This window comes from Hesperophylax consimilis, chromosome 27 (genome assembly GCF_061612785.1).
Source record: "Hesperophylax consimilis isolate HC1 chromosome 27, BYU_Hcon_1.0, whole genome shotgun sequence".
Classification (NCBI taxonomy): domain Eukaryota; kingdom Metazoa; phylum Arthropoda; class Insecta; order Trichoptera; family Limnephilidae; genus Hesperophylax; species Hesperophylax consimilis.
In genome coordinates, this window is record NC_142862.1 from 26,544,846 (window position 1) to 26,568,140 (window position 23,295).

Consider the following 23,295-nt stretch of genomic DNA (forward strand, 5'->3'; position numbering starts at 1 on the left):
TTATAGGAGCAATAATTATCTAACGGTCATATAAAGAAGGTTTCTTTTAATTGATCCAAGTATTTATGAAGTAAGATCAAATCTACCCCTCTCCATATATCTCGACAGAAATATATCTCTTCAGAAAAGAGAGTCCATAAATAAATAAAAAAATATAACTTAATAAACTTTTTGTTTAAAATTTTTAAACAAAAACTCAAAAAACATTTTACTATTAAATAATTTTTAAGTATGTGTTACGATGTGCCAACCTATATTTCCACTATGTACAAAATAAATGCCATCTTATAATTTTCATTATGTATAAAAATAATTTTTTATTAGGTATGTACAAAAAAAAACAATTGCTACTTATATTTTTATTATATATAAAAAAAGTAATCCTTCATGCATCCAAATTGTAACAACTGATAAGTATGTATAGTACTGTCAATTTGATAGTGCTCCCTCCCTAAACACGAAAATTTCTCAATTAGGGAGGTATTGTTACCACTAATATTATATATATTGTTTAATTATGTATTATATGTATATTGGTTAATAAATAAAAATTGAAATTACAAATGGTCGAATTAAAACAGGACTTAGCTATGCTCAGTCAATTATAGCCATCCAAACCAAACAGATATAACACAAAATTATTTTTTTATAAATATATCAACAAAGTCACTACACATTGCTCTTTGACTAAATTCATAGTACCTTAAGGCGATGCACTACGGAGCAATGCAAAATCATGTGTTTTTGGTTTGAAAATTTGGTCGCCTAGAAATATTTCAGATACTTTAATTGAATACTGCGAGTAGAATACGTCTTGGCCTTTGAAATAATCGAGTATTTTTTATATAAGTCTTTTTATAAGCCCAGAAACAAATAATGTATAAGGCCTATGAAAACCGCTTTAAAGTTCAAAATCTCCTACTCACGAACCCATTTTCAGTTATGATTTTATCGTATAATGTGGCAAATTAAGTTATTTATAAAATGATCGGAAAAAATTAAATATTTGTGCCTGAACATCCACAAAATAAAATAAAAGGCACTTTTTGGCCATGTTTTTTTCTTGCATAAATCAAAACAGGCGGATTGTGTTAAGCGGGAATTTAAACCTTATAGCCATCTACGTAATGGCTGTTATTGATAGCGGCTCCATTTAAAATATTACACGACGTAGTGCATCGCCTTAAATACTTATTTTTTTCTCTTGTTATTATATAAAATTATTTATAAGTTCTTTGTAAAACAGAACTATATATGATAACTTGTATTGTACCTGCTTATATCTTTCTTACTCATTTCAATATGTTATGTACTATACACTTAGGATGGGTTGTTTCGGAGAATTTGAACAATTATTCAAATTTCAAAGTTAATTTTCCAGTTCTGTGAAGGGTTTTTTCAAGTTTTGTTATTATTTCAGTTCTGTCATGCAACTGGCCTATGATGATATAATAACAGAACTTGAATAAGACTTTCACATAACCCAGAAATGAACGCTGAAATTTGATGAATTGTTCAAATTCTCCGAAACAACCCGTCCTTATTATTGTACTTTTGAACAACTTACCTGTAACAATATATACATGTAAAAGCGTTTATAATAAATATATTGAATCGCGAGAAACTTAATTTATAATACATCATCTTATAATATCAAAGTCTAAAAGGATCGACCAATCGAATTGATTACCACTGACACAAAATAACCGTTTTAGATAATGTGTGTTATTATTTCATCCAACAGTCTGTGCGTTTCCCCATCGAATGTTTGTGTGTTCATACCGGCTGATCAGGGGAAGTAGGTACTTGCCGGTTGTCAAGTTGGTCGCTATATCGCTTACCGACCCAGAGGTGTCCGGTTCGATGCTGCTCCAAAACCGGTTTGGAAACGAGAAAGAGACGAGCTGCGTTTTTTGTGTCGTCGCGTTTTCGCCCCAGCTGAGACGTTTTAAACGGAAAATACGTAGCTAAACAGTGGGGTGAATCTTCATACATATTTTTTATTTATTGATTTTAAATTTGATTAGATACATGTATTGCCCTGGCGAAAGAATTCGACCATTTACGTTATTTGAAATGAATTTAGCTGTGTTTCCTGCACTGAGATAAATGAGTAATGCTAATTTATTAAAAAATCTCTGCAAATTATTGGTAATACCTAATAATAAGTGTTTTGTTAAGTCGGAGTTTTATTTAATAAAAGAGTTTGTGAGAAACTCTGTATATACAATAGTATGGAAGGAGGGGAAGGAGATAAATCATTCATATCTGATTGCACGGAAAAAATAACCAAAATTGAGTTTTGTTAATTTATTGAGAATCTCTTCAAATTGTTTTTTCCAGGCTTCGGATGTCGGAACACGTTTCTTATAAATCCGAAAATTTTTGCATTACATCATAATTAAATTATGATGTACCTACCTATAATTATATATTACATAAATTCTTTGTATCGTCGTTCTATCAATAAGCTTTGTTAATTTATCGTGAGGGAAACAATCTATTTATCTCCGCGTGATTAGCACCAAAATTTGATAAAATGCATTGTCATCGATATGGAGTCTATGTGTCGAGTTTCAGCTCGATCGGATGTCGAGAAATGGGTTAATTTCCACTTCCAAGATGATTCCATTTAATTCATGCAAGAAAACAAAACTGAAGTTCGAATACTTATTTCTTCAATCTTATAAAGCAAGCAGTTCAAATCAATTTGCAAGTTTCCACAATAATGTACTTAACTACATCTAGTTAGTACAACAGATATAAATAAGTAATATAATAACAGTTGCAGACCGTAGGCACCATAGTTCTGTGGCGTTCATGGAATTATGAAATTCCGTTCATATAATTTGCGGTCTGAATGTAGGCACAATGAATTGTGCCCCATTACGTTTCCGCTAATGAGGGTAATTGCTTCATCAAGTGACAGCTGTTTCGCCGCGCCTGTGCCGTGTGTAATGCATATCGTTATACATACTGTCAGTAATGCCAGAGATGCATAAACAAACAAACAAACACACAAACACGAAATGCGTGGGTTTTCTTTTATTAGATTCAATTGGTTGGTTATGCGTAATTTTGCTGTCTGGTGACCTCACATTGCGAATTTCTACCGATATATAACATATTATTTCTCTTCATATTTTAAGTTTTTAGGCTTTAAAAAAGAAAAAAAAAATGATAATGTCCAAGCATTTACTCGATAGAAAAAAAATTGCAAAATATTCTCCAAAAATTATCATATTATTATCTATTTCTGTAATTTAACATGTTATAGATATTTAAAAAATCCACAGTTTAAATTCTTAAGGCCCCGTAGTAAGCGTTCAAATATAGTTTGAAAGGGAGATATGTAAATACAAATATTAGAGGGAACGCGCTAATATTAAAAAAAACGATAATAATTAAACGAAATTGTGAAAATATTTAATAAAACACGACTCGTTTGAAATAGGGTAAAAATATATTGACAAATGCTTTAGTTTCATTTAAAGATACACCGTAAATTTTTTTCATTCCTATAACATATTAAATAACAGAACAAAATGTGTTTTTAATAATTTTTTGAGCTTACTTTTTAGATTTTTTTTTCTATCGTAGGAATTTCATATGATTAACGTTTCGGCATAACAAAATGTATTGATATTATCTTCAAAAATAACTTTTTTTTTGGAACTCAAAACTGAAAGAGTTAAAGAGAAACTTGTTATAAATCGTTAAAAATGGTTCTATGATAACTCAACACAGTGACAATTCAACACACTTTTAAAAAGTGATATAAAGTCATTAAACGATGAATTTTTTTTGAACCTAATTAACCCAGTTAATAAAGTTTTTGTTTCATCACTTTCATGACTTTATATAACTTTTTTAAGATGTTATGAACTATCATTGTGATGATTTATCCGGTCACCGTTAGAAATATCGGTTTGACATTAAATGTTTTTGATTTTTTTTGACAAATTTTGTCGAGAGTTTTTTTGTTTCATTTGATTTTTTTTTTTTAAATATTAACGCGCTCCTTCTAGAGTTTATATTTACATATATACCTTTTAAAACATCTTCTTTTTCTTTTAAACACTTACTACGGGGCCTTATCCAGTTTCCACAATAGTTAACTGTTATAATATATATGTATTTTGTTGTAACCGTGGTATAGAAAACGACTTGGCAATGGGGATCTGAAATTTTACTCTGCTGAAAATCTGCGAGCAACGTTGAAAAATTAGGAAGGGAAAGCAGTTGAAAGAGCAGGGTTGTGTAACACCGATCTGTTCAGATCTAGTAGATCTAGTAGTCTATATCGGTATTACAATGGAAGATGCTCTGAGGAACTAGCGTCATTGATCCCTTCGGCACCGGTGCGTAGTCAGGATACACGCCAAACGCGCGCCCAACATTTGTACACAGTTGACACTTGTCACATGAGAACGGGTCGCTTCTACGATTCGTTCTTAAGTTCAACAGCTCGGCTGTGGAACGAACTGCCGGCCTCTGTGTTTCCTCCCTCCTACAACATGGGACTCTTCAAGACCCATGTTCACTCCTTCCTCTCCACAAAAAAACCCTCCACACAGCATCCCCAAAGATGACATAGGCCCTGAGGAAAATTATTTTCTTCAGGGCCTCCTGTGTGGAGTAAATATAAAATCAAAAAAAAAAGGCACTCAGATAATACACAAGTTTCGATGTAGAATACAGATCGCTCAAGACAATGTTGACATCGCAAGTGTAAATGTATGAATTTATTATTAAAGTACGTATTTATCCTTGCCGGGTTTTTATCCGGTGGCCTTTGTGTCCTGATCCTAGAAGCCCACTGCTCTATCATGGTCAAGTTATCGATTTGATTCAACCAACCATGTAAAATAATGACCTATTTTATTTATAAATAGAGCATAGCATGCTAAAAAACGCTAATGAAAAATTCTTACTTCGAAAATCTTTATAATTTGTATTCCAACCAATCCGTCAGCCAATCATCAAACATTACAGTTAATTTCAACACTTTTAAACTCGGTTTAAAAATATCCAAAAACACAATACCCTCTTGCCGCACTGTGTTTTTAAAAGCGATCACTTAACAGCCAGTACCGTAACAGACCGACAAACAGTTACACACACAATGGTAGACGATGGAGTGACTTATACCACTTAAAAATATAATGTGAAATTTAAATATATATTATTTTGGGAAGTGTTGTAAGATTTATATACCCACTAACATGCTCGAATGCGTATCGAGAAAAGTCGGTTGAACTTATTTATGTTTTTGTTTTGAAGTTGCCACCATCAAGCAGTTACTCATTTTTGACAGAATTTTGTATTTTTATAATGGCAAGAGGTCCAACTGCCCGGAGTTGGTTGTCTAGCGCAGCGAAATCGATAACTTTACAATATAGGATCGATAGGCGTAACTACCGATGATTTTATACCGATTTCCCGAGCACGGTCGCGCTGATGATAGCCAAACCGATATAGATAATGAAATCAACTAATTAGATAATCAATTGGAATACGCTGGTAACACTGGACGTATTTTCTAAAAATTGACACTCCTAAAGTCAGACGGCTAAATAAAAATTAAAAATACTAATAAATTGATAATATCGAATTAAAATAATAACAATGTACATGTACATTGGTAGTTCGCATACCCTTTTTAAGCATAAAATACATATATTACTAGCGTAGACCCGTGAAAAATCAAGGGATATGGTTTTAGGATTGATAATTACATGTTAGCTGAAAAGAGAAGTCTCTTGAAAAATTACGAAATCTTATTTACTCGTCAAGATTAACGCTATGAAATTTAAACATAAGAAATACACACTTTAAATTTAAAATTTACTAAAAACATTTTTTGGGTTAGATAGGTAGGTAGATACTATGAAATTTATAAAAAAGAAATTGGCCAAAAAATGATTATGTTACTGGCGTGGAAAATCAAGTGCTATTATATTTCCGATTTTGAAAAATACAATAAAAATTATTTTCTATTCAAATATTTGATGAGGGTACCGCTTGTGTGAATTTTTCACCCAGTCAGTTTCAATTTAAAAAATGACACTCAAATTCAAAGTAAAATCTGAGTTCTAGAGTTTATTGAACCGGACTTACAGACAGACACACAACCGACATTAGTATTTTTGATTTACACTCAATTAATCAATCATATAATATGGTCAAATGTTGAAGGAATGATGTAACCGCGAAAGAATACCTTCGCAGCCGGTCATAAAAACTAGTTACTCGTAAATTAACAGTCAAAGAAAGGTATATATTACATAAATTAATTAACAAAGCAAGCACTTCATATGGTCAGTAAAATATGGTATTTATTTCATATAATTCCCCCAACAGCTCGTCCATCATAATGTAATCCAGTTCGTAAATCATTTCACCACTGTATAAAAATTGCCGTTATTCGAGATAAGTTATTATTCTGACCATCTTTGGATTATACAAATGAATATTTTTAGAGGATGCAGCAAACGAATTTTATTTTATAACTCCAACTCAATCAATGAGGAGAAGATATTGGAGAAGGGAATGTAGGGAAGTTGAACATATGTGGTTAGATATGTGTTAGATTCTACTCTTGAAACCAATAGATTTATCTTAAAATAACTGCGTTTAGAGATGCCTTTGCTGCCTTTTAAAATGTTAGTTGTGAAAGAATGCTGGACTCGTGTTGGTGATGCTTCTGGCTGCGCTCCGGAATCAACGATCACTGACGCAAATACCAGGTTCCGTCTTGTGAAATACCAAATAGATCAGCGTAAAGTCGAATGAATTTTGTCCGTTTTTGCGAATAATCAAGCTACTATACAAGAGATTATATTAACTTTACAAAACCAAATCAATGACTTAAATATATGAATTATTGGTATGTATCCAATAGCTTTCACTCAGATTCAATTAAGCATTTATTTTTATGAAGAAACACATTTAAAGATTTAGCTAGAAAAGCTACTAAAATTACGATTCGATACAATGTAGTTTAAAACACATCATCTAAATGTTTTTCTCCATCTGCAGTTACTTGTTAACAATAAATAATTGCCGAATCAGTCAACAGCGGGCGTAAAAGCGTCCAATTATCGACGCCAGCATCTCGACGCTTGACGCTCGACGCTCGACGCCGCGGGAGAAAGGCTCCTCCGTCGACGCCCGGATTAAGAGCCCCGCGATGCTCGAAACTAGTCTAAACAGTACATACACTGTATGTTTCTTGTATTGAAATATTGACGAATGGGGGAGTGATGACTCGCATCATTCGACTGAGAGTTTAATTGATCCAATTATTGAAGATTTTTTAAAGGATTTTGGTGAACGTTATATTTGTCTCAAAAGATTACGATTTAAAAGCGTTTTTACACCTTATTTCAGAGTGATGCGAAGCTCCAAGTATCGTTCTGTTTCTTTGATATTGACCAGATCTGAATAGTGAAGTGTTTTCCAACCTTTCTCTTCCCCACTTCTTTCTTAAAACGTTCCCTTGCAATGAAGATGCCATTTTTACCAGGCACCGTACAGTTAGAAAGCTTGTGTGGTACAGCTTTGATCAAAAGCCGCACTGTAGAACACAATATTATTTTCTAAATAGATTTAAGACAAGCTAAGAAACTACAATTAGGCCATTGAAATGCAATAAAATTTACAAAAATACATTTATTTTACATTTAGTACAATAATTTACATAAAGCATCCGGGAAGTGATTTTTAGTCTTTACACAGAGTTTTGTAAAATCAGATATAGACCATGATTTTTCTCTTCAAGTGTACAAAATTTCATCAATCTGGAAATAAAACTGTAGACTTCTATATAAAACAAAGTCAGGCCATCCGCCACACTGCCCACCGCCACAGACGCACTTCTTTATATATATACTGACTGAAGTCCCCGGCGCAGCCCGGGCTTTACGCACAGTTCTTAAAAATCAGATTTAGACAGTAATTTTGAAGTCATCTGTGCCAAATTTCATCAAAATTATGCTAAGAGCTGGGACAAGAGGATGGGATGGTTTTTCGAAAGTCCATGAAGCAATATCTACTTCTTCTTGTTTTGAAGGTCAAGTGTACAAAATTTTATCAATCTCGGAATAAAACTGTTGATTGTATAAAAAAAACAACGCCGCCCTCCCGCACTCTTCTGTAGATAAATAAATAAGATTTGGTGTTATTTCAAAATAATGATTGAATGTAACAAATTCGATCGTAGAGCCGGTGTACACAAATCGTTGTGCAATTCCTCCCATCGCATTGTGAACAGTCGTCCATCAGGCATAGCCGTTCAATAATTCATTGGCGTATTTAAGTAATTACGCGACTGTGATCGGTTCTCTCTAATGTACATAAATGCGATGGACACTGCAATTGAATCATTACACGATGCACGCTACTGTACCTACTACTTGAAGGAATGGCATTGATTTAAAATTCACTAGATGGATTAACATTTCTTGGCATTTCACCGATGCTGAGCAAATTAAAAAAAAAAAACTTTTTGGAAATTTGGTCTGCTGGTGATCGTTTCGTTTAGGAATACTAATTAAAGATATTAGCGCTACAACATTCACACATTAGCACTCGTGCATTTATACGGTTTCGCGAGCTGTATTATTTATTTAGCTGTATTTTATATTAATTTACGCTTTTGGAAAAGTTTTCGCCATCATCCACTTCAATAATTTAATCCAATCCAATAAACAAATATGTAAAACAACCAACCCCGAAAAAACGAAAATAAATAAATCAAGTCACGTTGAATTTGGGAATCCTCGGTTATGTATTCCGTCCGAGTGTAGCGTTTCCCCCTCTCCTCACATAACTGTTCTGGAAGGCTTCTATTGTGATTGTCCACTTTCGTTCGTGAAAGGTCATGTTTATTCAACGTAACGACCGCTGCCCCACTCGCCGCCTACCCACTCGGGCAGTGGCGGCCGAGGTTAAGAAAAAAATATCGGTGATTGAAAACTTTGATTTATTTTTGAGTAACTATGCCGTGTTGTTATCGCTTCCTCGTTATTTAGCGGACGTTGATAACAGGATTACAGTTATGGTTTGAAGTAAACATAAATATAAACACACACTTTACCACAACCTACACCGAGGAAAATTACTATTGCTATCGCTTTGTCTTGATTATCATCAATCACGACGATACAAAGAATTTTATGAAAAATAATCGGATTTTCACGAACACGTGTTCCGACATTAAAAGTTTATCAGGAAACCTGTTGATTCATTCGTAAGGCCTGCAATGCCGTTTTTAACAGGAATCACCACTAATTTGAAGAGATTCTTAATAAATTGGCAATTGCCGTGTTTCTCCGTTTACACATCTGTTCTGATGATGGACAATGTAACGCTGTCCGAAACGTTGGCTAAAGATGGAGGAACAAACCGAAAATTATTTGCCACAATACGGTGTCTTGTATTTTTTTGCTGGAATATGTGTAGTAGATTTAAAAGCCCCATAGCTCTTGATGGAAATCGTACTGCTCATTGAAAATAGTTGCCACATTTGATAGGCCAGGTAAAATTTATGACTCCAAATATCGACCAATAACGACTCAAAATGAGTGTTTTTGGTATTTCAGATATTTACAATCACGCAATTGATATTTTGGATTATTTGCCAACATCTATTTGACTTGGTAATATTTTTTTTTTAATTAGGTAATTTCAAGTTATGATGAAGTACAAATATAACATTAAATTTACAATTACTTGTTATGTATTATATTACATTGAGTTTATTTTCTTTTTAGTATATCTTGATACACCTTTTTTTAGAGCAAATGCTCGTGTTGAAAAGGCGGAGAAAAAACGCGTGTAAATAATAATTTAACATATATATAACATAATTATATCAAATAGAAAAGAGAGAAGGATGTAAAAGAAGGAAAGAGATAAGAATAAGAAATAAGAATAAGAAAATAAGAATAAGAAATAAGAGAAAGGGATTTTAATATAGTAATAAAATGACAGATTATATTGTGTTTTTAAGTATAAACGATATATATCTAGTACATCTAGGTATTATTTTCTTAATGACTGTAAGGTTTAGGATTGTTGCAAACGGAAGTGGCGCCCTCTGTTATTTAAAAAAAGAACCGTTGAAAGTTTCTCTAACGACGGCAGCGGGTTTTTATCTGCTGGTCAGTATTTGAATGAAAATAGAACAGTATGCCACTGAAATCACTTCTAAACGAAAAAAAACTTTGTTATTCACACAGACAGCCAATTTATTCTTTGTGTTACGTTCAGAGCGATTGGAAAAAAAACAAGCAAGCAAACAACAGACCTACCGACCAACCTACATAACCTATACTCTATCTTTATCGACAGTATCTTCACTGCCTACCTACGTACGGTACCATAATCTACTTGGAAACATTACCTAACAAGCCTTCGCCATGTTTTCACCAGTATCTGTTTGATTATCCCACTATCTCCATGAATATATCAACAACAAAAAACTTTTAAGCTTAAGTACATCACAAACGTAACAACGCTTTCAAATATGAATTACGTACGTTTTTCTAGTATTTATTTGGTGATTTGTACAGTTTTTAACTGATAAGTTGAGTATTCAATATTGAACGTTAAGTACCCATCTACCACTGAAGAGAAAAGCAGTAGAAGTGCGTTGCGTGGGCGTGCGAGTATGCCCATATCTCTTCAAAGCTCAATAATTTATCCGCATTTCTGACAAAAATCATCAAATAGGTATGTTCAGAAATTAACGATCGAGCTGAAACTCGTCAAATAGACTCGATGTCGATCAAAATGCTTTCTATCAACACAAAATTTCAATAAAACACGAACGTGTTATCGCGACATAAGAAAACGCATTTCGTCATTTTATATTATAAGGACTAACGCAGGTGCATAAGCACTTGTTCCTATATATTATTAATGTACTCAAAAAATATTAGGAAATGGCCTGCAATCCCGTTTTTAACAGGAATTTATTAAATCAGCAATACTCCGTGTAAATATACAATTATATCAATTTTCTCTCCCTACAAGTACATATCATTATCATCAAGATATTATCTCAAAATATACCTTAGATATTTGTATAAAATATGAACACGTTTCACTCCCCCATCCATAGGAATCATCCCTTTAAATGCAAAACTCCAGAGGGGCGTAACATTGAATTCACAAATTGATACCGCTAATCTACTGTTACAGTATTTGCTTTTCATCCCCTCTGAGAGTGCTCTCCGTGGCAGTCCAAGCATCCCTCTCCATCCTAATAACGGAAATAATCTCCGTCACGGGAGGCCCAAGCGCCCCTTGCTTGTTGTTAGTCGTTCTAATAAGTCTGAGCAGGATGGCTACGCGATTACTGAGCCGCAAAATTGTGATAATGGAATTTAGCAAAGGGGGAAAGGAATGATCGCGAGGCTTGGAATGATTGTTAATTCGTTTTAATTAATTGCTTAACTTGAGAATATCGTCTGTTTGTAAGAACGTTCTAGAATTGGTGAGACGGTTTACACGTAGTTCCCGTGAGCACTTAGGCCATAGGCCCATTGTGCTATCTCCCATTTATATACCTCAACCCTTTAACAACAACCCAGTCCCTTTAATAAAGTTCCCCAGGGTTGTTATTGGGTATGTGGCTATGTCTTCTGGTTCTACTGTATGTCTCCCCAGGTATCTGAGCCTAGTTCCCACCAGGTCAGGACATTGGCACCATAGGTGAATTGGAGTCTCTTCATCCTCTTCACATTTCCTGCATCTATTGGTGTTTTCCACTCCCAATATCTGCATGTGTCTCCTGAGATGGCAGTGTCCCGTTAGTAGTCCTACCAGTTCCCTCAGCGAGTTTCTGTCCATATCGAGTAGTTTCTTGGATCGTCTAGGGTCTGCTCCTTTTATGAGTACCTACTTTGGATTGTCTCAGTCCAGGTGCTCTCTCCCATTCTTTGCAGTGCTGGGATTTTACCCACCTATCACAAGTGTTGCTTTCGCCCCTTTCCTTGCAAGTTCTTCAGCCCGCTCGCTGTCCTGAATACCATTTAGTATAGATCCATTGCCAATTTTAGTGAAAATAGAATTAAATATTCCGCGGAGGGTTTCAGCGGAAAGAGCTGAAGAATTACGAGGATGACCCAATAATGCGTCGTTCCGTCTTGCCACGCTTGCTATGCAAGAAAAAAATAAAGATCACACTTCTAGAAGCTTCCTTCTCAGTTTTTTTACGTTTTTTTTAATGTTTTGGTGCTAATGATTATACTAATTTTCCTCAATCACCTCGTTTACGAACGCATACCTCCTCCCTTCGATACTTGATTCGAGACTTGGGGCGATTTGTTTCGATTTTACGACTTGACTTAATGCAATAGTAATTGCAGGTACCGAACGCATTGTTGGTCGTTATTATCATTGCGTATCGGTCCCGTGGTTGTGAGTGATAATGCATTACTGCGTAATGGTCCCAATAATCGCTGTAATTGATTGAATATGGTATTTTGTAGGATGCGTGTGATTAAATGGCGGTTTATGGTCATTGAGTGGGATATTCGTGCCATTGAGGAATCGATGGTACGGAAATGAATGTTAATCGATTTACTGTACTACGTCTTGCATACTACATGTCTTGTTTCAATCAGCTTTCTTTCATTATTTTTTTTTTATATGTGATTGCATTGCAATGAACAACTGCTCGGATACAGTAGGACTATGGCATTCTTAATTTGGGGTAAGTATTTGTGAAGATCGATGAAGTGAGGAGAGGATGGAGATGGAAAATTGAAAGGTTGGGAAGTAGGTTTAAAAACGTTTCAATTTTGAATGGTGGTCATTCACCATGGCGATACTCAGAGTATCTGACTCTAATAAAATTTCAAAGGTCTAAAAAATTGGACTTTAATACAGTTTCTGTCTTAAAGATGCTTTAATAATGTAAAAAAAACTACATTTTTTTAATGTGTTCAGTTTTTGTATGGATTAGCTCAGTGTTTCTCAACCTTATTTATGTCATGCACCACTTCCACGTTTAAAAAATTCCCATGCCCCTCCCTTTTTGCCAGGCGTAATTTTTTAAAGCCTACAAAGGGCGTTAGTAAATAATCAAACTAACAAAAGAACTAAAAAACAAAAAAATAAACAAATGAAATAAAAAATTACCTTTTTTATGTGAACACCGTACAAGAGTCTCAACTGCTCCTGACCGTCTGGAGCCAGTGAGCAGTTGAAGCATGTTATGAGTTTGAAAGTAGTCTGAGGAGAGGAGATGGGAAAGAGCGATACTGAGAGTATTTTTCATTATGAAACGTACCGCAAGTTATATATAATATTTTAAATTAATGATTTGAGAAATAATATAAATTCAATAAATAAAATTACTTGTGCACGCCAGGATTTGAAATCGCGACCTTCGGATTGCTAGTTGAGAGCCTTACCCCTCGACCACGGAGCTGAACGTAAACTTGCGTCGTGTTCACATCAAATTTGCCCTAGAGTTGGTATATAAAAAAATTGTGCTTTCGACAATTGTGATTACTTAACAATTTTGTTTTTAATAATAATTTATTTATTATTTTTTGTCTTGCCCCCCAAAACAATCAAATTGCCCCTCGGTGAGTCGTGCGCCCTAGATTGAAAAAAAACACTGGGTAAGATTGTGTTTCGTGAAGAATAAATCTGATACGCTTGGCATGTAAACGATATGTTTTATCATTCTATTATTTGAACGGCTAAATTCTGTGTTAGAAGAAGTTCTGTAGAACTACTTAAATCCAATAAAACATCGCGATTCCTCTCCGTTACCGGCTTCACCCCTATCACGCTGCATATCAGTTGACTTCGGCGGAATTCGATCTGCACCCCTCGACACGAGAGCAATATCGTAGCCGCAAACAGCCGACCGCCGCGCAACTCCCGCTACTACAATGGCCAGGACGGCCTACATTCTGCCAGGACAGGCCCTGAACCAAAAGGCGCTTGTAAAAAATGATCCTGGTAATAAATAAATCCCCGAAAGTTCTGCACTGATATTGCTGAAAATTTCAAAGTTAATTTTTATTAGTTACAGGAGTGTTTATAGGGTGGTTTGAATGGTATAAGAAGTCGGGGACGCCCGAGGATACTTAACGCAATATCTCTGCTATGGAATGAGATACGGAGTTGAATTAAAGTCTATGTAATGTAGCTTTTTAACAGTGACATTGTGGTATGCAGTAGTGAATGGTGGAGGAAGTCGGAAATGCCCGAGAATGACATTAGCAATAGCGAAACATTGCGGGGTGCGCCAGTTTCCTAATAAATGTCATGACGGAATGCCGCAATATCAGTTTATCAATATCATTATGAACACGTGTTCCGCCGTCCTCGTAAAACGATATGTTATGAAAGATTTTTTTTTTAGAATCTTTCAGGTTTTAAGTAAATTAACAGTGTTTTATACCGGTAAGTTTTCTTTGTGTGTCAGCGCAGCGCCTTCGTTTCTTGGCGCCTTGACAAATCGGCGCCCGGAGCGGAATGCTCCAATTACACCTACATAGGACCGGCCCTGACTACTACCGAAATGGCAGCTGCCGAAAGGAAGGGTGTCGGGTTGCCACCGACTACTTGACACCCTCCACATTCTTCTAGGCAAATAATAAATAAGAACACAAGAAATTCGACGTGGGCAAGGCCAAATACACTACAGGCCTAAACGTGCGATGGATTTTGAATATTTAAGTGTCACCTGATTATGTCAGTACCATCGAGCAACAGAAGTTTGCAAATGGCAGCGATCGGGTTGATACTCGTTGTTGATACATTTTAAATAAACAGAGTGATTAGATTCTTTTAAACATTGATGTTCACTTAGCTATGGTAATTTGGCGGTCGCGCACCCAGGCGATACATCAAAATAATATACTACGGAATTGTATATCTTAAAAAGATCTACAGAAAAGTCCGCGACGATATATGTCTATCTCCTAAGGATAACTCCCAGCAACACCGGGTACACGTTAGATAGTATATTCAAAATTTACCTAAAGTTTATCATGAAACCTGTTATTTCATTCGTAAAAGGCCTGCAGTCCCGTTTTTAATCATACCTCATCGCTTCTAGATGATGTACAATAAATATTCCACCTTGCTAATTATTAATGATTTAATATTAATTCATCTTCATCCACATATTAAAATCCTGACAACTCGCCTTAACCACACATAGCAGAATATTAGCCCCTGAATATAATTCCAACCCCTATCACGACCTAAATCACCACCCCCTTATTAATAATATGTTATGATAGGGTGGGAGTGCTGCGGGAGGGCGGTTAATATCTGTTCTGGTGTGTGAACTAGTTAGTATGCCCTGTGAATCGCATTTCAACCCCTAAGATTTTGGCCAATCAGAGGAGAGGGTGATATTATACGAGTATTTTTACGACAGTCATCTGATATTAGTAGGGTTGATTATTTGTTTTGAATATGGGGTTGAATTCTTACAAAACCTTATTTCATGGATGTTTTCTTATTTTTCTCGCATGGTAAAAATGATGGATATAACGCTTTGGTTACTTTTAATACAATGACATACAAGAGTCCAGCTGCTCTGAGCAGTTGCATAGTATCAATACTTTGGGGAATATTGTAAGGTTAAATCTATTTTTGTAATATATGTATTATATATAAAATTGCGTATTTCCTTTTCCGTGTTCAATAGCAGGCAGAACTGCCTTGAAACACGCACGTGTTTGTTACGCTAATTCTTTTTCTAAACTCGTGTTCAATTTAAGGCGCGCTCCCTTCAATCGCGCACGGGTTTATAATTATCATGCGCCCGTTGCAGTTTTCATTACAAACTCGTGCACGGTTAGAGATTTAATTGAAGAATTAAACATGAGTGTAACAGTATTGCCTCATATTGAACACGGAAAAGAAAATATACTTCCCGGTTTGTGTGTTCGTTTTTTTTTTTTTTAAATCTATAGTTTCGAGAATGATGAAATTTTGCAAACTTGACCTTCAAACCTGGAGAAAGGTCACCATCTTACAAAGGATTTAGAAAAACCACCCATCCTATTTTCAAAATGTTGATACTTAGGATATGATTTTGAAAAGCTCAGCGTATAGCTTGAGCAACGCTGGGGACTTAATCTAGTATTTTATGGTTTTAGATATTGTATTGCGTATCACGAATTTTCGATTAATGACTTGAAATGAATATATTTTAACGTGTTTGTTTTGATTTGTTCTCAGGGCCACGATCAAGACGAGCGAAGAAACCCAAACAGCCAGCCCCAGCCGCTGTAGTAGCCCCTGTGGCAAATCTGTCGGAAGATAAGCGACCCAGAACTGCTTTCAGTAGCTCCCAGTTGCAGAGATTGAAGGTAGGCATTGTCAACCAAATTATCCATTGAAAAAACTTGCCCGAATAAAAACATTTTACTATACAAGTAACTTATCTCTACCAATAGAGTGTATCTGTCTATCACAATATATATGTATATACGTAGTAATTTAATAGCAATTAATGAATAATTCATAAAAAATTAAAAATAAATTTTGTAAATTATGTGAAACATCGTTGATTCAAAAAATTATTTAAAAATTAACAAGACATAAGCTTTTCCTTGTTCAACCGAACATAACCTAACTTAACATAAAATGTAACAAACACGATTTTTTTTTTGGTTTTACGCCCAACTGTGCTTTTACGTGAATTATAAAACCAGAATATACCTGGTGAGCTATTTAGAAGTGTACACAAAGTTTTTAAAGCGTAATGTAACGTTAAACTGATAAACCAAGGATGAAACAACATTATTAATATATGTAACATTAATTTTAAATATTATAGAAACAAGAAAAATACTACATATAAGACAAATCACTAAAACTACATTACCAACGCTAGTAATTTGTAGGATTCAACAAAGTGCTGGTATAGATTCCGCTTAATTTTGTAAATGGAGTCAGTAAATATATCAATAGTACCTACCCCAAAATTTGAGTCCCAGATCATGTACCCTATTGGGTAATGCGTGTGTCTGATAGTTGGTTGTGTATGTATCGCAGAAGAATGTTACATTTGGTCTTTACGTGAAATTTAATAGTGGCGACGATGTCAGGGCTGTTAATCAAGTTGTGTAGAACCAGGTCTGACATAATTAACGAACATTGAAAATGGAAAGGGGATTGTCAAACATTAATTACAACCCAGTTTTGTTAGAGTTTCAACTAAATTTAAAAAATCTAATTATGTACATGTCAACGATCCATAGCTCACGATGGAAAATGCGAACTGAAAATTGTTTCCACGACCTATAAATTGAATACAGAAAAAGATGTTCAATTTTCATCAAGTATTTTAAACTTTTTCTATGACAGTCAAACAGTCAAAAACAATTATTATTTATAAAGACCGCTCAGTGGCTGAGTTGGCATCGCGTCCGGGCTCCACCCAGGTGTGTCGTGAGTTCAATTCCTCGACTGACTTAGTCCTCCATCATGTTACTCTGCAAGCTGCGGTGGTAGTCGGAGATTTTGAAATTATTATCAGGTTATTCGTTATCCGGGAATGTTTGTCTTTATTATTGTAGAAAGCAATCACTTTGTGGGTTGACATATTTAATAAAATAAAATAAAATACTTTTTGTTTTAAAACCACGAGTTTTTAATAATTTTTAGAACCGACCGGTTTCGCTTTACTGTAATAATTTGTACCCTGAAGATGCTTGAGTAAAGCGAAACCGGTCGGTTCTAAAAATTATTAAAAACTCGTGGTTAACAAAAAGTATTTTATTTTATTTTATTAAATGTTTGTCTTTCTTTAAAAAAAACTATGCACTTGGCATGAATTGTGAAAAGGAGATATTATGTTTGTCGTTTTATCTTGTCTGCGTACCCGATTAGTTAACTAGTTAATTTAATTAAATAGTCACTATATTTATTCATTAGCGAACAGGGAGAGAGATAACCCTTTGACTCTTTGAGGTGGCGAGCGCTGCAGTAATTATATCTTTATACGTTTAAATAAACTAATCGTTTATAATGCAAATTATAATGATAGATATTGCGTTGATAATATGAACTTGACAGTTTGTGATTGAGATGTTGTTCGTTGAATTGACCACCCGGCTTACCCGGCAAAGATAACACACTATAATTATTATTGTAATGATTGAATATTAATGGTTATTATTATTGTTAACTGCATTTATTTGTTGTATGAAGAATGAGTTAATGATGAATGTAAGTAAGTCTAAAGTCATGGTGTTTGAAAGAGAAATATAGTTGTGGATGAGGAATACTTGGATCAGGTAGATGACTTTGAATTAGGGAAGTATGTTTACAAGAGAAAGGCTGATATTGAAAGATGGGTAAATGCAATTAGTGGAAAATTAAACTCTGTTGGCGCTAGCAAAAAACTGTACAAAGAAGTGAAGCTAGCTGTCCATAATAGAGTGCCGGTACCTACCCTGATGTATGGCAGTGAGGCATGGTACTAACAGAGGAAGGATGAAAGTAGACGTAATGCTGGAGAAATGAAATCCTTATGGCGCATGTGTGGTAAAATCATGTATGATCATGAAGAAATGTGAAGATCCGCAAAAAATGCAAAGCTGATGTAAGCGTGATGAAATTTAATTAATTTAAATTTAATGTCTTCCATTAATGGAGTTACTTGGATTTACCCTTCTTTCAATATCTCTGTCAGCCTTCCCATCTCTCGTAAACATACTTCCTAAATACACAAACTCATCCACCTGCTCCAAGTATTCCTCATTCACAACTATATTGCACACTGTTTTCGTACTTTCTCTTTCAAACACCATTACTTTAGACTTACTTACATTCATCATTAACTCATTATTCACACATACATCGTTCATCCTAGACACGAAAGACTGTAGATCTTCCATTCTGTTAGCAATCAGCACCGCATCATTAGCATACAACAGGCAACATACTCTCAGATTACTCAAATTTGCGCCCAATCCTAACTCTTTCAATTCTTGCATAAAATTATCCATGTATAGATTGAATAACCAGATTGGGTATGTAAGGTGAATAAACGAAGAAAAGATTGTAAGGAGAATATATGGAGGGAATGTAAATGATACAAGAAGTCGGGGACGTTCGAGGAAGACATGGAACGATAAAGTGAACCAGATAATTGAGTCGGGTCATGTAAAGAGTCTGAATAACAGAAGATTATGTATGATACGATATGGATAACCAACACCTCTGCCATATGTCATGCCAAGGTAAGGTTGGTTCAGGTCTTGGTGTCGGATTCGTCTGACCACCAACTGCGTGGCGGGCCTGATCGGGAGACTTTTTGTCCTCTCCAACCTTACCAGAACTTCCTCTAAAAAACTATTTTCTTTTATAATACCCCTCCCACTGCATTGCAAACGATGACATATACCATAAAGGAAATAATTTTCCTCGGGGTCTTCTATGTGGAGTTAAGGTTTGAAAAAGTAAAATCAAGTAATCAAATAAAAAAATAATTAAATAAAAAGTAATCAAGTACAGGGAAATCAAGTAAAAAGTAATTAAGCAAGATGTAATCAAGTACAACGTATTCAAGTAATTAAGTACAAGTAATCAAGTATAAAGTAATCAAGTATAAAGTAAGCAAGTATAAAGTAATCAAATATAAAGTAATCAAGTATAAAGTAATCAAGTATAACGTAATCAAGTATAAAGTAATCAAGTATAAAGTAATCAAGTATAATGTAATCAAGTAAAAAATAATCAAGTGAAAAGTAATCAAGTCAAAAGTAATCAAGTACCTAGATAATAATTTTATAATCACTAATATTTTTCTTTTCATTTTGTCCACAGCACGAATTTGCCGAAAATCGCTATCTCAACGAACGCCGTCGCCAGCAGCTTTCTGGAGAACTCGGTTTGAACGAGGCTCAGATCAAGATCTGGTTCCAGAACAAGCGCGCCAAGATCAAGAAGGCCAGCGGACAGAAGAACCCTCTAGCCCTTCAGCTGATGGCGCAGGGACTCTACAACCACGGCACCGCCAGCTGCTCCGAAGGGGAAGAAGATGAGATGACCGACATCCAGGTGGCGTGATTTGAAAAAAATTAAGAAAATCGCAAAAAAAAAATCAGTAACTTGCAAAATGAAGCTTATCCAAGGGAATTTTATCCTTATTGTATCGTTTTGGTGTAGGATTCGGTCAAAAATCCTTTGACAATTATAAACATTAAGAAAATCGCTTTAAATATAATACCGGTAATTATTAATTAATAGCTGCAAAAGTGGAGATTACTCAATGGATTTTCCTCATTATTGTATATGATTTGGTCGAGAATCCTTTGGCAATAATAAAACTTAAGATAATCGTTTTATAAAATTACCAGCCGCAAAAGTGTAAATTACCCAATGAATTTTGGTCTTTATTGTATCATTTTTGTGTAAGATTCGGACGGGAATCATTTGGCAATATTTTAAAATGAAAATGGCTTTCAAAAATTATCAGTAAAAGCTGCAAATGCAGCGATTACCCGATGGTTTTTGTTTCTTATTCTATCGTTTTTGTACAGCATTCGGTCGATAATCCTTTGTAGAAAATAGCTTACGTTAAATTACCAGTAAGCTGAAAAAGTGGAGATCTCTCAATGGATTTTGATTTTGATTTTTTAGCAACATAATCTAAAAAATTATCTATTTGTAAATATTTTAGAGCGTTTTTTCTGTGTTTCGAAAACGGTAGGAGAAATAAATTTAAGTAAGTAAGCTGTTACAAATGAGCTTACCCAACGGAATTTCATCCCTATTATATCGTGTTTGTAAAATATTTGAACTAGAATTGGTTGGCAAATATTGTAAAAGAGTTTAATGTAAATTCTAAAGCTTTGAAACTTTCTCTTCTAGAAGTTGTTTTTTTTTCTATATACCTGCTTTACTTTTGTATGGATATATAATACCATACATTTACTTACATAATTAACATTCATGCATAGGTATGAGTGGGTACACATACACAGAAAAAATATGTAGGTGTGTCCAATGTACATAGGTACCACATAATGCATAGACAGTTTATTGACAAAAATGTACAAATAAACATAGATATTATAAGTGCATAACTTAACTCAATTGCTAACAAAGAAACTTTTGAAAATAGTTTGTATTCACATGTATTATCGTAGTCATAAGCACACTATAAATTTGGTCGAAATTAGCCTTATAACTATCGTACGGACAAATAATTTTAAAGATACCCGTTTTTTTTCGTTTGACTAAGGATTGAACCTTCCTACCCGGGGACAGGAGTCAACCGCGCTAACAATCTAGCCAAATCCCGATTGGTCAGAACCAACTACTGTAATGGCATCCAATTTCAGAGAAATGCATATATATCCGCGTGTGTAAAAGTGATTATCACAAAAAGTTGATAGAATACATTGTCATCGACAACGAGTCTGTCGGCTGAGAGCTTGATTAGATGTCAGAATGTGGGCTGGTTTCCACTTCCAAGAATTACATTCATACATTCTTGAGTCTAAATTTTAACAGAATTGATTAATTCCCTATGCACCAAGTATCTTTGGGCATTTGTGGGGTAAGAAGGAACTGCGGGTATTCCAAAATACTTTCAATACTATCGGAGTGCACAAATCCATTCAAATGTAACTGCTTTAAGATGATTTGTCTGTAACTATTGTATATATAGAAATTATTTCATTTTTACTAGGAGTGTTTGCTGTTTATCTGTATTTTTTTCTCTTCCTTAGCTGTTATTGTTATCGTGCTGTTTTAAATGTTTTGTAGAAATAAGAAATTGTAAAAATTATCAAAGAAATTAAAAGTCTGTGTTAGATATACTTAAAACCTATAGATTTATTTAATTAGTTCAATTCATAAGAATCTATTTAATTAAATGTTATTAAGCAATAATGTTTTGTAAGTAGAAATGTAATGTAAATTACTCGTGTAATATTTTGATCTCTTATTCACAGTAGAATAATGCATTGTTTTGTAGATGTCTTTGTAATTTGTAATGTAATAACTTAATAAAATAATATTGTACCTAAAATTATATAAATATTATGTATCTATGATTAACAACATTCATTATTTCAAAACAATGAAAAATAAATAATCTAAAATTAAATTTAAATGTTTTTTATTCCAAAATTGAACACAAAGTTTACAATGAAAAATTATGTTTTTTTTAATTGTTTTCATCTCTCATGATAAATAGGTGCTCTGAATGATTCGCTAAAATAAATAAAAAATCTAGACGAGAATCACAACTAGTAGCATCCCTAATTAGGGTGTGTTGTGAGATTCAGATCTGGTCACCAAAATTTCCTCACGGCCTGTCATCTTTGAGGATGCTTTTTGCAGGGTCTTTTTGGGGAAAAGAAGGGGAGAAAGTTCTGGGAAGGAAAATGTAGGTAGAGGAATTTGGGCGTCAACGTGTCCAGAGTGACAAATGTATGAATACATCCTTCCCACTGCGGTGCAAGGCGATGGGTCGAGAGAGTCCTGTTGGAGAGGTCAAAAAGTCTCCCCTAATCAGTCTTCCCGATTAGGCCCGCCACACATTAAGTGAGAAAACGCATTACCCGCCAAGACCTAGACAAACCTAACGCCATGAACCCAGGCACCCCTGCTATGCCACCAAACGTAGTGCCCCACTTTGGGTTACCTATGGCAGAGGTATTGTTATCTAATAAATGATTACAGACACAGATTTTAATAAAGATTTTTCCAAAATATTAATGAAAAAATACTCACCTTAGTAAGTAAGTAGGTAAGTATCCGTTAAAAACTACAGGTAAACAAATATTTACCATAATTTAAAAGACAAATATAAAGTCGAATAACTATACTATTTGGTTATTTTTTTTTAACATGATTTTTTTTTTGACTGAGGATTGTAGCTTCCTTCCCAGGGACTGGAGTTAACCGCGCTAACAATTTCGCCAAATGCCGATCGGGTAGTACCGAGATTTATTTCGTATGTTAATTGCTTTAAGGTCATCCGATTTCAGGTAAATGCGTATATCCGCGTGTGTATACGTTATTGCCACCAGTTTATAGAATGCATTGTCATCGACAACGAGTCTATCTGCCGAGTTACAGCTCGATCGGTTGTGGTGATTTGGGTTTATTTCCATCCCTATTGAAGACAAAAGTGAAATTCAAATAGAACATTTTTGCATTTTGGAACCCAAATCTTTTGGATTTTTTTGGGAAATTACACAGCATTTGTATTGTTGCACAAAATTTTTATCTAACCGGTTTCAAAAATAACCGATTTCTTCAGAAAATATAGAAAAATCTCCA

General features: G+C 34.6%; 1 protein-coding gene across 1 annotated transcript in view; it reads left to right on the top strand.

Annotated features, from left to right (window-relative positions):
• Positions 1 to 21,981, top strand: part of LOC149410854 (segmentation polarity homeobox protein engrailed-like) — a 36,281-nt gene extending 14,300 nt beyond the window's left edge. Inside the window, exons 3-4 of the mRNA XM_089648110.1 lie at positions 16,228 to 16,358; positions 19,825 to 21,981. Coding sequence (XP_089504236.1) covers positions 16,228 to 16,358; positions 19,825 to 20,067 — 374 coding nt within the window. The 3' untranslated portion in view covers positions 20,068 to 21,981. The remainder of the gene's footprint in view (positions 1 to 16,227; positions 16,359 to 19,824) is intronic.
• Positions 21,982 to 23,295: the final 1,314 nt, after the last annotated feature.